This window comes from Salarias fasciatus, unplaced genomic scaffold (genome assembly GCF_902148845.1).
Source record: "Salarias fasciatus unplaced genomic scaffold, fSalaFa1.1, whole genome shotgun sequence".
Classification (NCBI taxonomy): Eukaryota; Metazoa; Chordata; class Actinopteri; order Blenniiformes; family Blenniidae; genus Salarias; species Salarias fasciatus.
In genome coordinates this window covers 57,565-70,974 of record NW_021941270.1, presented here as the reverse complement: position 1 = coordinate 70,974, position 13,410 = coordinate 57,565, and the positions used below count along the sequence as shown (strand labels likewise).

The 13,410-nt window shown below is 48.2% G+C and overlaps 1 protein-coding gene across 1 annotated transcript; it reads left to right on the top strand.

Moving 5' to 3' along the window:
* The first annotated feature begins 3,495 nt into the window (after positions 1-3,495).
* On the top strand, positions 3,496-13,206 carry LOC115384652 (arf-GAP domain and FG repeat-containing protein 2-like). Its single transcript, XM_030086889.1, has 15 exons — positions 3,496-3,919; positions 4,750-4,843; positions 5,940-6,055; positions 6,240-6,384; positions 6,620-6,740; positions 6,829-6,933; positions 7,717-7,756; positions 8,550-8,818; positions 9,739-9,811; positions 9,907-9,950; positions 10,111-10,202; position 10,510; positions 11,132-11,251; positions 12,016-12,086; positions 12,163-13,206. The coding sequence occupies exons 1-15, from the start codon at positions 3,753-3,755 to the stop codon at positions 12,208-12,210; spliced, it is 1,506 nt and encodes a 501-aa protein (XP_029942749.1). The 5' UTR covers positions 3,496-3,752; the 3' UTR covers positions 12,211-13,206.
* Positions 13,207-13,410: the final 204 nt, after the last annotated feature.

Below are 13,410 nucleotides of genomic sequence, written 5' to 3'. Positions count from 1 at the left end.
CCAAGTCCAGCCCTCTCTTCTCAACATTTCCGGGTTTGTCACTCGTGGCACGTTGTGGTCTTGAAGGAGGAAACTGCAGTAAACGAGAGGTTGAACTACAAGCTTGTTTTATTTTTTTTATTTTTTTTTTCATCATCAGGTTGCATCATGTCTTTAAAAAGATCTTTAATCCATAACTTCTATTATAACTCCATGTAGTATTTCATTCACTGCTTGTTTGCTTGGTGTTTGTGTGTGTGTTTGTGTGTGTGTGTGTGTGATCCACTGAGATAAACTGGGTGTGTATTCTTGTCTGGCAGCCTTGTCAGTGTTGTGTTTTATGCTGCTGTGATGTAATGAGAGCTGCTTCCAGTCCAAGGTTCCCACTCTGCGCTCATTACCTCCTCAGGCCGCTGCCAGCAAAGGTGGAGCGAGAGGACAGGTGTGCACGTGCCTGCATGCATGCTCATCGTGGGAGCCTAGCTCTGGAATTATGTAATTATATTTTGAATGTGTCACTATCGAGTCAAAATTATGTAATTAGAATGTAAGACACAAACAAAAAAAAAAAAAAGATGAATTAATTTGAATATATTTAGAAATCACCAGAAGATAGATGGTTTTAATACAATTTTCTGCAAAATGGAAACAACTTCAGCTTTGCATCCCCTCCTTTAGAGAAAGAGTCACGTCTTTTATGAAAAGTTCCGGCTTGTGAGCCGTTTTCAAAAAAAGTTGCATTTTTGTTGTCAAAAGTTTTTGTCCATTTAAATTGTGGCGGGCCTAAAACATGGCGACGCACAGTGGATACACTGGAAACAGCAGTCATTAACAAAAAACAAACTAAAAAAAAAGAATGTTTTTTGTGGATTTTACATTATTTAGACAAAAAAAAAAAAAAACAACCACAAACAAACCATAATGTTTTGACTCAGAAATAAACAAATTTCTTACTCAATAAATAAGTCAAACAACAAAAGACAAAGATCCAGAATAAAAAAAAAAACTGACTTTATGAAAGTGATTTAGGGAATAATACACATAAAACCTTTAGATACTCGCTTTAAACTAAGACAGCAGGTCGAAACTGTTTAGTAAAAATTAGTAAATCAAAGATCCATTCTTGTAAAGATTATTCAAATTAAAAAAAAAAACTTTATTTGTCCCCAAGGGGCAATTCAGAAGGCACACAGAGCAATCAGTGTAATAAATGGCATATATAAATATATTCAGTGAAGCTGCTGAGATGATGCCGATTCAATCGAAACTATGAAGCATAGTTATTTTCTGTGTAATTAAATGTGTGTCTTAGTTTTCCGCAAAGGATTTCCCCTCTATGAGTAATACAGTATTTCTATTCTATTCTATTTTAAGCTGAGCCTGTCAGTCACGTTTATTTTTCCTGCGGGCATAACCCAACTTCTACTGCACATGTCCAACAACAACAACAACAACAACAAAGAAAAGACCAAAGAACGACCAAACAAACAAATTACACAGATCTATCTATCTATCTATCTATCTATCTATCTATATCTATCTATCTATCTATCTATCTATCTATCTATCAGGTGGTTTGGCGCCCTCTGCCGTCCAGTTTACGCCACTGCAGGCTGGCAGGTCACTGTTTTGATGTTTTCTTTCATTTCATAAATCAGATTTTCACCCTGAAAATCCCCGTCGTGACTCTTTAACTCGCCAGGTTTCAGATTAAGCCGCTCCAGTCTCTGTCGGGAAGAAGGGAAGGTTCACATTTCTCCTCAGGCGTCACGGAAAGGGCGTAGTAAAGGCCTGTTGTTGCCATGTTGCTTCATCAAATAAATAATCCGGGGGATGATCCCTCGAGACAAAGAGGTTTGGGGCGTTTCATTCAACCTGATGTCTCTGAAAAAAAATTGTTCGATAAAAACATGTGTGACGAGATCATTTAAAGAGAATTTAAAGAAAAATAAAAAGCCAGGAGCCTTCTTTTATCTTGAACACAGGTTTTAGTGTTCCACCGCCGCTCCACAGCTGTCTGTTTCTGGGCTGGAAACCATAATCCGCCTGTCCGTCACTCCGGGGGCGCCAGGAGTGCGGCGCTGCGCGCGCCCGCGTCTGTGCGTGTAACTGGAGCGCACACGCAAGCGCGCGTAACACCGCGCCTCCTCCCGGGACGTTTTACTTTGAAAAAAAAAAAATGTAACGGATTGGATCGAACAGGTTGTGTTCAGTGACAGGAGATCCTCTCGCGCTTCAAAGCGCGCAGCGCGCGACGCTTCACATCCAGGACGATTTCCACAGTAAAAGGCTCGAAACACAGTGCGCACTGCGTGACTTCAGGACGGCTTCAAAACAGCACGCCACGGCAAGAAAAACGGCCTAAGAGTCGAATCAATAAGGGCAAAGGACGAATTCGGCGTTTCGGTGAAGCTGCACTTTGTAGCAGGGCTGAAAAAGTCAAATATTTTAAAACCTTGTAAACCTACGGGCATTGAAATGTATTTATGATATGAAAGGAAACCAAAATCTACAACTTCAACATGAAAGCCTCCCGGTGGGCAAATTCTGGCTGCACTAAACTGCTTATTATTTCAGTAATATCCAAAGTGTTCAAAAAATATGGAAATGTGAAAATATATCTCAATTTTTTAGTAATATCTTGACAAAAACCCACATGTTCAAAAGTTTTACATTTGAGGTATTAAACATGTGGCCTGTGGGCCACACCCGGCCAGCAGGAGGATTTGTTGTGGCCCTTATGAAAGACATTAGTTGCAATTTTCCACATAAGTTCCTGCAATTCTGTCTGGCATACTGGGTGTTTCACTGTTTCAGCAAGAGCAGGGCTGAAACTGGAATCTGAGCCACAGCAGCAGGAGATGAAGGAGATATTGTGTTATCAGGAAAGCCGCCCAGTGAGGCTGTCTGCAGGAATGTGTACATGAAGACTCTTGTCGACATCCACCGAACCATTATCTGCTTCCAAAATAAGATTTTCCAATACTACTTTTTTCCCCCTCCAAACAAACCACCAAAACTAAACAAAAAAGCCTAAATCAAAAGGCAAACAAGTTGAGTTTCAAACCATCTGCTGTCTTGTTGAGACTAAGCTGCTCTGACCTTCACTTTACCTAAAAAATACTTCGACTTTGTTTCTTTTTAATCATTTTCTCTGAACCTTTAGGCCACGGCGACCTGCTGAAAGCAGATTTGCTGCAGAACAACTGGAAAATACCCTGACCTACAAACAGCTTTGATGAGATAACCAGTGCTTGTATTGGCACAGGGTTTTTTAAAGAAACACGCCGCCGCGGAGTGAAAATGCGACTGATATCTGCAGGACCACCTGTTATTTGCTTTTACTGTGAAGGCAGTATGTGGTGCGTGCGTGTGTGTGTGTCAGATTTGTGTGTGTGTGTGTGTGTGTGTGCGTTCCTCCTCTCTCTGCGCCTTGACGCGCCTATCGACGCTCGTCTTTGACGCGCCTCCGTCTCTGCGTCTTGACGCGCCTCTCTCTCCCTCTCTGTGCCTCTCTCTCTCTCTCTCTCTCTCTCTCTCCGCCTTCACGCGCCTGTCCTCCGCGTTGCTTTGCGTCGGGGCTGGAGCGGAGCCGCATCGCCGTTCCAATAAAATGCGGGCGTGAAGAGCTCCGCGTAGTGATCCGAGGAGGAGGCGGCGGCGGAGGAGGAGGAGGAGGAGGAGGAGGAGGACCGGGAGGACCGGGGAGACGCCGAGCCGTGCCTGTCCTGTCAGGACGCCGGGGCCCGGGAAAGGAAAAAAAAAAAAAAAAAATGTCGAACCGAAAGCACCGGGACAACCAGGAGATCTGCGCCCGCAAGGTCCGCGAGCTGGCCCAGTCCGGAGTAAACAAACACTGCTTCGAGTGCAGCCAGCCCGGGGTGACTTACACCGACATCACGGTGGGCAGCTTCGTGTGCACGTCGTGCTCCGGAATGCTGTGAGTAAACAACGGAACGCCAAAACAAGCCTTGCAGGTTTTATTCGGCATCAGTGGGGAGGGAGGAGGACGCGGCGCGCGCGCCGATCCTGACAGGAGCGATTAGAGCGAAGCAGCAGCCGGAGACTGCACCATGCGCCACCCGGACACACGCGCGCGGTGCAAAATGTTTTTTCTTGTTCCTCCACGTTGAGCAGGGGGTGGGGTGTCGGCGCGGTGCGGCTGCCGGGGTTGAGTGCACACATTAATTTACGCAGTGCCCCCTCTCTTTCTCTCTCTCTCTCTCTCTCTCTCTCTCTCTCTCTCTCTCTCTCTCTCTCTCTCTCTCTCTCGTGCGTGTCTTCCAACAGCTTGGTCATTTTCCAGTTTCATGTCGCCGTGGTGCAGGTTTGACCCCCCCCCAGCACCATCTCTAGGTTCATGTCCATATGTGTGTGTGTGTGCGTGGGCGCGTGCGCGCTCACATTTGGTTGTGCATGTTTCAGCCTACAGTCCCAACACGGTTTCAGCACTTCAAGTCATGAACGCAGTTTGCACAGTCTTGCACAAGTAGCAGAGTCCCACTACGTGTGTGTGTGTGTGTGTGAGAGTGTGTGTCCCAACCCCACCACCAGCATGGAGAAACCGGGGGATCCTCTAGTAACCGAAAAACACACGTTTCTCTGTCACATCCGGTGTGTGTGGCACCTTCCTCCCTTCCTCACACACTCACACACACTCCTCTCTCTCTCTCCTCCGCTCGCCCGCTGCACATCCTCACATTTCTTTTCTTTTTTTTTCTTTCTCCCCCCCCCATGTGTCCCTGTCCCCCCCCCCCCCCTGCGTCCCAGGAGAGGCCTCAACCCCCCCCACAGAGTCAAGTCTATCTCCATGACCACGTTCTCCCAACAGGAAGTGGAGTTTCTTCAAAACCATGGCAACGAGGTGAGCGATGGCCCGCCGGGGTTTCCCACGATGCACCTGCTTTTCTGTTTTTTAACTCACTTAAGCCTCTCAGGCCCGGCGGTTTGGTAGCTTTTGTGGAATTTTCTGCAGATCGGCCCTTTTAAAGTAGGGAATTCCCAGCAGTGTGAACCGAGCGCAGCCTCATTTAGAGAGACGCGTCGGTATAAACGGTTCACGCTCTCTACCGTTTCCTGGAGCCGGAGCGTCACCCACAAGCTGTGAAGTTTCACTTTCACCGAGCATGAAATGAGGCCCGTGTTTGGTTTTTTTTTTCTTTTTGATTCGACTCAGAACGAACATCCCGGATGCCTCGACTTCACCTTTTTAAAGTCTAGATAGAATCTATTCTATCGAGCAAGAAAACCAAACAAAGGCGCAAATTTACTCAAATCTTTATCTTTTCTAAACACGGACGAGCATTTTTTTTTGGCGCCCTGAATGTTTAAAAAAAATACACTTCAAGGCAAACGAGCCTGATTCGACGTGACCTTTTGCCAGCATTTGACGAGGTTGACTCTCTGTGAGGCCCAAACGTTTCAGTGTTCAGAGATTTTTATTAATCGGTGTATTTTCATGCCGTCTCATCCAAACCTATAGTTCAGCTTCCAATCCCATCAGTGGACGGTGAATCTATCTCTGAATCTGTCTCAGATGTGAAAGCGAGGGTCTGCTTTGGGACTCGCTGGCGTGGGCAGCAGCGCTCACTCCCGAGCTTATATCACACAAGCTGAAGCGTTTCAGGAGCTCGTGTGTGTGTGTGAGAGAGAGACGGTGGAGTGTGATGTGCAGGGAGCCAGAGGTGTGTCGTTCGGGTCTCTCTCTGAGCGAGCGATCCGCCTGACGCTGATTCACCGGCGGCGGTCGGTGTTCGCTGCTCTCCTGACTCCTGCGCCGGATGAATCACTGATGAGACAATCTGTTTGTGTTTATCGGAGCGGCTCTCGGGCTAAATGTCGGCGCAGAAACACGGACTCTGCTTTGATTTTTAGACTTTAATTAAACATAATTTGACTGTGACGCTGTGTGCGTGTGTGTTTTTCAAGCTTTGTTTTCTTTGTAAAATGTGTGTGTTCAGGTCGGGAGGAGGACCTGGCTGTGTGTGTTCGACCCGAAGGCGGACGGCTGCGCCGACATGAAGGACTCTCAGAAGTTCAAAGAGTTCCTCCAGGATAAATACGAGAAGAAAAAATGGTGAGAATGCGACCCCGTCGTCAAACATAGCGAGCAGACGCCAGCGGAGCGGCCGAGGCTCGGAGGCCAGCGGCCGATGCTCCACTGATCGTTTTCGACCCTTCATTGACTTTTTGGAAGTTTTTGAGTTCAGGTTTGAGACAGTTTAGGTGCAGAGTGTCTCAGTATGTTGTGTTTTCTGCAGGCATTTTTCCAAAAGTAAAAACCGGAGGGACGTGGAGGGTCCCTGGAGTCCGGGCGTCCAGGCCGTCCCGCCGTCCCACGGCCCCCTGCCGGGCCAGGGCCCCGCCCACAACCTGCCCCCCAGCGCCAGACCGGCCAGGCCAATGGTGAGCGTCCGGCAGAATGCGGCGGAAACGGGAAGTAGAATGTGAGAAGTTGTGTAAGGCGCCCCGGGTAGCAGGTGAAGCGGCGGCCCGGGCCGACTTCCTCCGCGGCGGCGCTGGCGGAGGCTCCAGGTCGCCGCCGCTTCAAAGCCTCTGCAGATGAATTATTGAGAGAGGATGAAAGAGACCGACCCCGCCTGCCTTTGTGTCTCTGCCCCCCCCCTCCCGTCTGCCGCAGTCCCAGTCCCAGCTGCCGCCCTGGGATCGGCCTCCCGCCATCTCGCCCGCCGACATGCGGACGGACGTGTTCACCGCCCGGCCCTCGCGCTCCCAGAGCTTCAGGGACCCCCCTCTGAAAGGTCAGAGGTCGATCGATCTTTGATGGAAAGACAGTCCTCTCTGGGCTCAAGTTTCGTAACTCATTCATAAATCTGTATCCGGACGCAGATCCCACCCTGTGTGGGATCGAGCGGCAGCGGCCCGGGTCGCTGTCCTCAGGACTCGGGGGTCAGAGCCACGCCCCCTCCTTCCCCGCCCTCCCACGACCCTCAGGTGAGGCTTCCGTCTTTGTGCTTCTTTCTTTTTCAGAAGTTGCTGTACAATATAATAACAATAATAATAAATAAATCTGCAGCTTATCTCACATTCCGATAGCGCCCCCTAGCAGAAACAAGACCAAGAAGAAAAAACCTGTTTTCTTTTAGTATGTCTCAGGAAGTAAATTCGGAAATCTGAATTAAAGCAGGATCTTGAATAATTATGACAAAAAAAAAGCATTAAAATTGATATTAAGCAGCACAATCTTAGAGCTGGTGGATGAATTTTAAGAGTAAAAAAAAAAAACATCGAAGCGAAATAGAGTCTCCAGAAACTCGAGCTTTGGCAGGATACGCCTGCTTTAAAGCCTCCATATCTCAAAAATGAAGAAAAGGAAAAAAAAAGATATAAGATTTAATGTTGTGCACGTTCCTGCTGGCTTGCAGTAACATTAAGTTATATCAAATCTGAAGCCAACAGAAAGTTTCTGCTGATTTCAGATGAAAACGACTCGGCCGTAAATTTGAGTCCCGTTTTTAAAGACGAGGAGGAAATTAAAAAAAAACGCCGTTCTAACCTCTTTCTGTTCCTCGGAGCCTCGTAGCATGACGAGCGTCGGCACGCTGTCCTGAATGTGTAGATGGGTGGATATTTTTCACTCTGGGCTCGTCACTGTGTCGCTCGGTTTTGTTTTTGGCGAACTGTGCGAGTCTCGCGAGGGACCGAGCCTCATGCGACGCCAGTGACGAGTCTCCTCTGTCCCCCTGTCCCCCTGTCTGTCTCACCTGACCCTCGTAGCCAGTAGCTCGTTCAAAAACCACTTCACTTTAGGTAAGACACGGCGGCGCCACGCTGCTGCTGAGTGTGTGCTGAATGGCTGCGATGAACGATGGCCGACCCTGCGGAGCGCCTGGCTTGCATGCGACCCCCGCTCTGGCTTCTGGGCAGACTGAGGAAAGATTTAACTTGAATTCACCCTGTAAAGGAAAAAACAAGAGCAGGTTTTGAAGCCAGGCTATTTTTAGGCCGCTGATATTTCGCACCACGCCGGCGTTGGAGCGTCGGACATTATGTGGGACGCAGCTGTAGCCCCACGCTGCATGTTAGCGTCCCAAACCAGAACCAGGCAGACGACCCTCCCGGTGTCCGGTCTGGTCAGGCCTCTGCCTTCAGCTGACGCAGAGCAAACACGCCCTGTTTACATTTCTGGAGCCAGCATGCTTTGCTCCCGACGCCTGCTTCGCCTCCTGCAGTGATGTTGAATGTGATCTGCCTGGCTCCATGCGCAAGATTCTGTTTGGGCACATGACAGCTAGCTAACGCTACAGCACGGCTTTGCTAACCGAGCATGACACTGTCAGACTCTTCCAGTCATGGGCTGTTTGTTGTTTGTTGTTTTGGTTTTGCTCATTCTTCATGTGGTTGACGTGTTCGCATCATTACGACATTTTTGAGATATTTTTAGCGCAAAGAAACGAATTGGCTTGAATCTGACATGACAAGGCGCTTTTTTCCAAAGTAGTTTAATCTGACAATCTCGCAGCCCTCACTAACTTACATGTATGTGTTCTTCAAAGACAAACGCGTCGTTGAATCCACTCAGACTTGTCTCCGCGCCCTCAGTCGGACGGTGTCGGCCTCGGGGCCGGCGGACCCTTCAGAGCCTTCCCCAAGTCCATCAGCGTGGACTTCGGGGGTCTGAGCCACCCGCCGCCGCCGTCTCTGCCTCAGTCTCTGTCTCAGCCTCAGCAGCAGCAGCCGCCGCCGCCGCCGCAGCAGCAGCAGCCTGCCGTCGTCGGGCAGACGCCGGCGGCGCCGGTGAGCAACGCCAACGCCCAGGACAGGTACGCCGCGGTGTCCCAGCTGGACAGCGTCTTCTCGGAAACCACACCGACCGCAGGTAGGACACGTTTGAGGAGTTGACCCTTAACCCCATCGGAGTCATTTAAATATGATCCTAAAGATATTTATACTGCAGATGTGACTGCGTGTCATTTGACACCAGCCTCACTGTTGTGCAGCTGTTTAAACCCTGCAGTGAAACCAGTCAGCTGATGGTAGCTGGCCGAGCCTCCTTCTAAAAGGAGTCATTCAGAACAGGCGGAAAAACCTCGTTTGGGACGCTTAACGCGATTACCCAGCATCGTGACGCGTATCGGTGACGGGAAACGCCGGAGAACTTCAGAAGTAGCCTCATTATGACCGTCTGGCTGAAGGGTGGCGTTGTCTTGTCAATGGGAGTGCCTCCCAGACCTCAGCAGAGAGGCAGAGGGAGACTCTGAGAGAGAGTGTGTGTGGTGTGTGTGTGTGTGTGTGTGTGTGTGTGTGTGTGATGCACATTGTCACGGCCAGCTCAGCTGGGTTGCGTAACATCCGTACTCCAAATGCCAAGGCTTTTAGCGGCTGAGTTACGTCGGCTGCGTTCGCTCCGGATCGTTCCGGGTCTGATTCCAGGTCTTACAGTCAGCGGGCCGGGTTCGCTTTAACGCTCACAACTCATGTGAGTTTCTGAGCCCCCCCCCGCCCCCTCGGCCTTCTACCAGGAGGTTTGCTGTGTTCCTCCCTCATCGCCGGCCTCCCCCCTGCACGGCGGAGTGAGGGGGTTATTGATTTTCTGCCTGGGCTCACTTTGATTCATGACAAACCAAACACGAAGGCCGTATTTTTATTCAGCGTGTTTGTAACTCTGTTCTTCAGTTTGTCGTCTTTGTGGGGTTTTAACTCACTTTTCATTACAATAGCAGGGCTTTAATCCCTTGAATTAGGGCTGATTACAGAGCTGCAGTGACCCTGTGACTTCTCTGGAACGCTTGTTTGCAGCTCCCCCTGGTGGCCCCCCGCAGTACAGCACCCTGTTTGGCAACAGGCTCTCGTCCAGCTCCACTCCTGCCAGGTAGGGGGGCAAAAAAATTAAAAATATCCTCAAACCAACTTTTAATGCTTTTAAACTATTGTTTTTAACAATTCTTATTTCTTTTTTTCCTCCAGCTCCCCCGGCGTCGATGCTGTTTCCAACTCCCAAACCTTTGCGAGTAGGTACCGAGCGTCGCCCCTCCGTCCGGCCCGGCAACCTCTGATTAGACCTCACGTCAAACGCTCTGAATGAGCAGGAATGTACCCCGTTAACCCGGCGCACCGTGAATTATCTCCCTGTCTCCCCCCCCCCCGCCCCCCTCCTCCTCGTCGTCTCAGATTTCCCCAACCCATTCAGCTCCGGCTCCGGCTCGGCGTCCCAGCAGCCCGTCGCCCTCTCCCCCAGTAACCCCTTCAGCAACGCCTCGGAGGTGAGCCGCTCACACCCACAGCTCCTCTGGGGAAAAAAAGACACTTTATCGCCCAGTAAAATGTGTGTATTTGGTGAACAGAATCATAAATTAAGTATAAATGATCCGGCGTTATCTCTCACTATGTTTCCTGTGTGAATGTTTAAAAGTAAAAAGTGTCACTTGTCGTGGTTTTCTGTGCAAAATGCTCACTTTTTACTTCAGGTAAACTAACTGAAAATGACTGTATCTGTACTATTAGAAAATACTGTGAAAATGACTGAAATTTGATCGATTTCAATTATTAGTTTTGACATATTTTTCCAAGGGTCACATACAGTCCAGGTTCATCATGACCGACAGTGCCATAATAACCTTTACATTTAAATTTAGAGTTTCTCTTTGTTGTGTCACAGATTAAATGTGTTGAAAATGTCTCTATTTTCACAATTATGGTTTTAATGAAACCTTTTGAGTATATTGCAACCTTCTGATTTAAAATATCGTTAAATATCAAAAAAGCTTCTCCTGTAAATGCTGGAAAATCATATTTGACCCTGTTTTGTGTCACGATCTTTAGATTTTACTCTTCTGGTTCAGAAGAAAACAAAGATATGCACAATTTACCAAATAGTTAACTGATAAAAATAATCTGACAAAATAGTAATCTGAAATAAAATAATAGCATTATCCACAATAAGATATATGAAACATGAGAATTCTTGTGGTTTTTTTGCTAAAATGTCTTTTAAGCAGTGAGTAACGAAGCAGCGTTCTATGATTAGAGATCTGACTCACTATTCCAGCTGTGTTTAATTATTCAGTTCCATTACCTATTCATGTCTTCATCCACGCTGCGGCGGCTCATCTCAAACAGAAAGTTTTCATTCCAGAGCAGCCGCCGGCCTGATTCCTCCCTTCGTCTCTCTCCTTCTTCTTCTTCCCTCCAGGTGACTCCGGCGCGTTCGTCACCTCGCCCACCTCCGTCTTTCCGCCGTCCGCCTCCTTCCCGGCGCCCGCCTCCCAGAATGCATTTCCTCATGAGTCAGCCACCAGTCAGGAAACCAACGGTGAGGCTCGAAGCGGCACCCCGGATGGATGTGCCATTAAAGGGATACTTCAACATTTGGCAAATTGGCCCATTTAGCGCAATTCCTTAGTCATTTCGAACAGCATACTTACTTTTTTTGTGAGGGCGAGCTGTTGTTTATTCAGAGGCGAATCGGGGGAAGATTTTCGGGACGGACACAATGGAAGTAGATGGTATTTTTGTTCCCCCTCGTCAAACTCATCAAATGACACAATCCAACAACCCCAAAACACTGGGGTGGGACACGTTATAATCCGCACGTTCACTACGCTGTGGAACACCAACAAATAATATTGTAGCGTACGACACTAAAGCAAATAACCGGGAACTACTTTTTCTTTTGAAATCACTACGCCAGACGCCATGTTTAGTAAGGTAGTTTCCGTCTTAGCAATCTTCGCACAACAACTCAATCTGGTAATTTTGCGTTAAATTTCACAGCGTAGTGAATGTGCGGATTATAACTGTTCCCCCAAAGTGTTTTGGGTTGTTGGATTGTGTATTTGATGAGTTGGACGAGGGGGAACAAAAATACCGTTCACCTCCATTGTGTCCGTCCCGAAAACCTCCCCGACTCACCTCTGAATAAACAACAGCTCGCCCTCACAGAAAAAAGTAAGTATGCTGTTCGAATGACTAAGGAATTGCGCTAAATGGGCCCATTTGCCAAAATGTTTGAAGTATCCCTTTAAGAACAAGATGCAGCGGTTTACAGAACGTCTCATCTCTTCTTCTGTGGTGCAGGTTTTGCCTCCTTCCCCGCCTCCGACTCTCAGCCCAAAGTTCCTCGGCCCATGTCGGTGAACCCGTTCACGGTGAGCGTCGGCGGATTTTAATATCAATTCAAACGCACGCCGCTCTTCCTCACGCCGCCTCTCTCTCTCTCTGCAGGGAAACGTCTACCCCAGTCGGAGTTCGTCCAAGAACCCCTTCATCTGACCGCCGTCCGGCCCGCTCTGGGAACGGCGGGAGAACCTGAGGAGCTGCTGCCATTTCAATGCCTCTGGAGTATTCCCACCCCTCCCGGAGGGTTCCACGCCCCCCTCCTCCCCCCGCCCCCCTCCGATCCGTCTGTGTTTACGTGTTTGTGAAGGAAAAATAACGTGCGAATGTGATCCTGGATTCGGTGTGTGTGCGCGTGTGTGTGTGGAGTGTCGGCCTGCTGTGTTTGTACCCTGTGACACGTGTGGACCGGTGTGTGTGTGTGTGTGTGTGTGCCAGTAGACGCCACCTCAGGGCTCTGTGGGAGTCTCCAGTCAAAACCGCGCCTCCATCCGTTTCTGCAGAGATGCACACTTTACACACACATATAACACACACACACACACACACACACACACACACACACACACACACACACACACATACACACGTCGCTGCTGCTATTTTGCTTTCATCTCCTGCTTTTAGAAGTGCATAAAAAAATAAAGAACCATAAAAAAAAACCCATCCCACCAGTAAATATGTCGGCGTTGTCTTCTGCTTTAAACCTGTTGAATCTCAGTGGTCCAAACCAGAGTCCAGGTGGGACTCCGAGCCGGCGTCTCCACCTCCCATACACGGTTTTAACAGCCTTAACAGCCTCCTGATGCATGTGGATTAGCGAGAATGTGTGTGTGTGTGTGTGTGTGTGTGTGCGCGTGTGTGTTTGCATTTGTCACTGTTCTTTTATGTCAGATTTCCTCGGAAGGTTGATCTACACGTCCCACTCTCAGGCTGCATGCGCTTAGAGGGCTAAACGGAGATGCTACTGAATGTAAAAGCAATTTGAGAATAACTATAAATGTGTATTAAAAAAAAAAATAATAACAGAACTACATCGCTTCATGTACCGGACCAAAATGTTTTCTCGCTTGTTTTTGTTTTTTGATTTTTTTTTTTTTTTTCCTTTCGGTTGACATGGAGGCGAAGTTGATTTCAATTATTTGCCAAAAATTATTAAAAACGGAAAAAAAGACAAAACAAGACAAAAGACTCATGTAACGTCTTTGTAATGACAAATATTCATGTTCATAAAATCAGTTTGTTGCTTCTTAACCGTTTTCTCGGGGGTTTCATTTTCCTGTGAATGTTTTTCTGCTTATTTTTATTCACTGATAAGGTGTCCAGTTCTACAATACTGACTTTAATCACATGCAT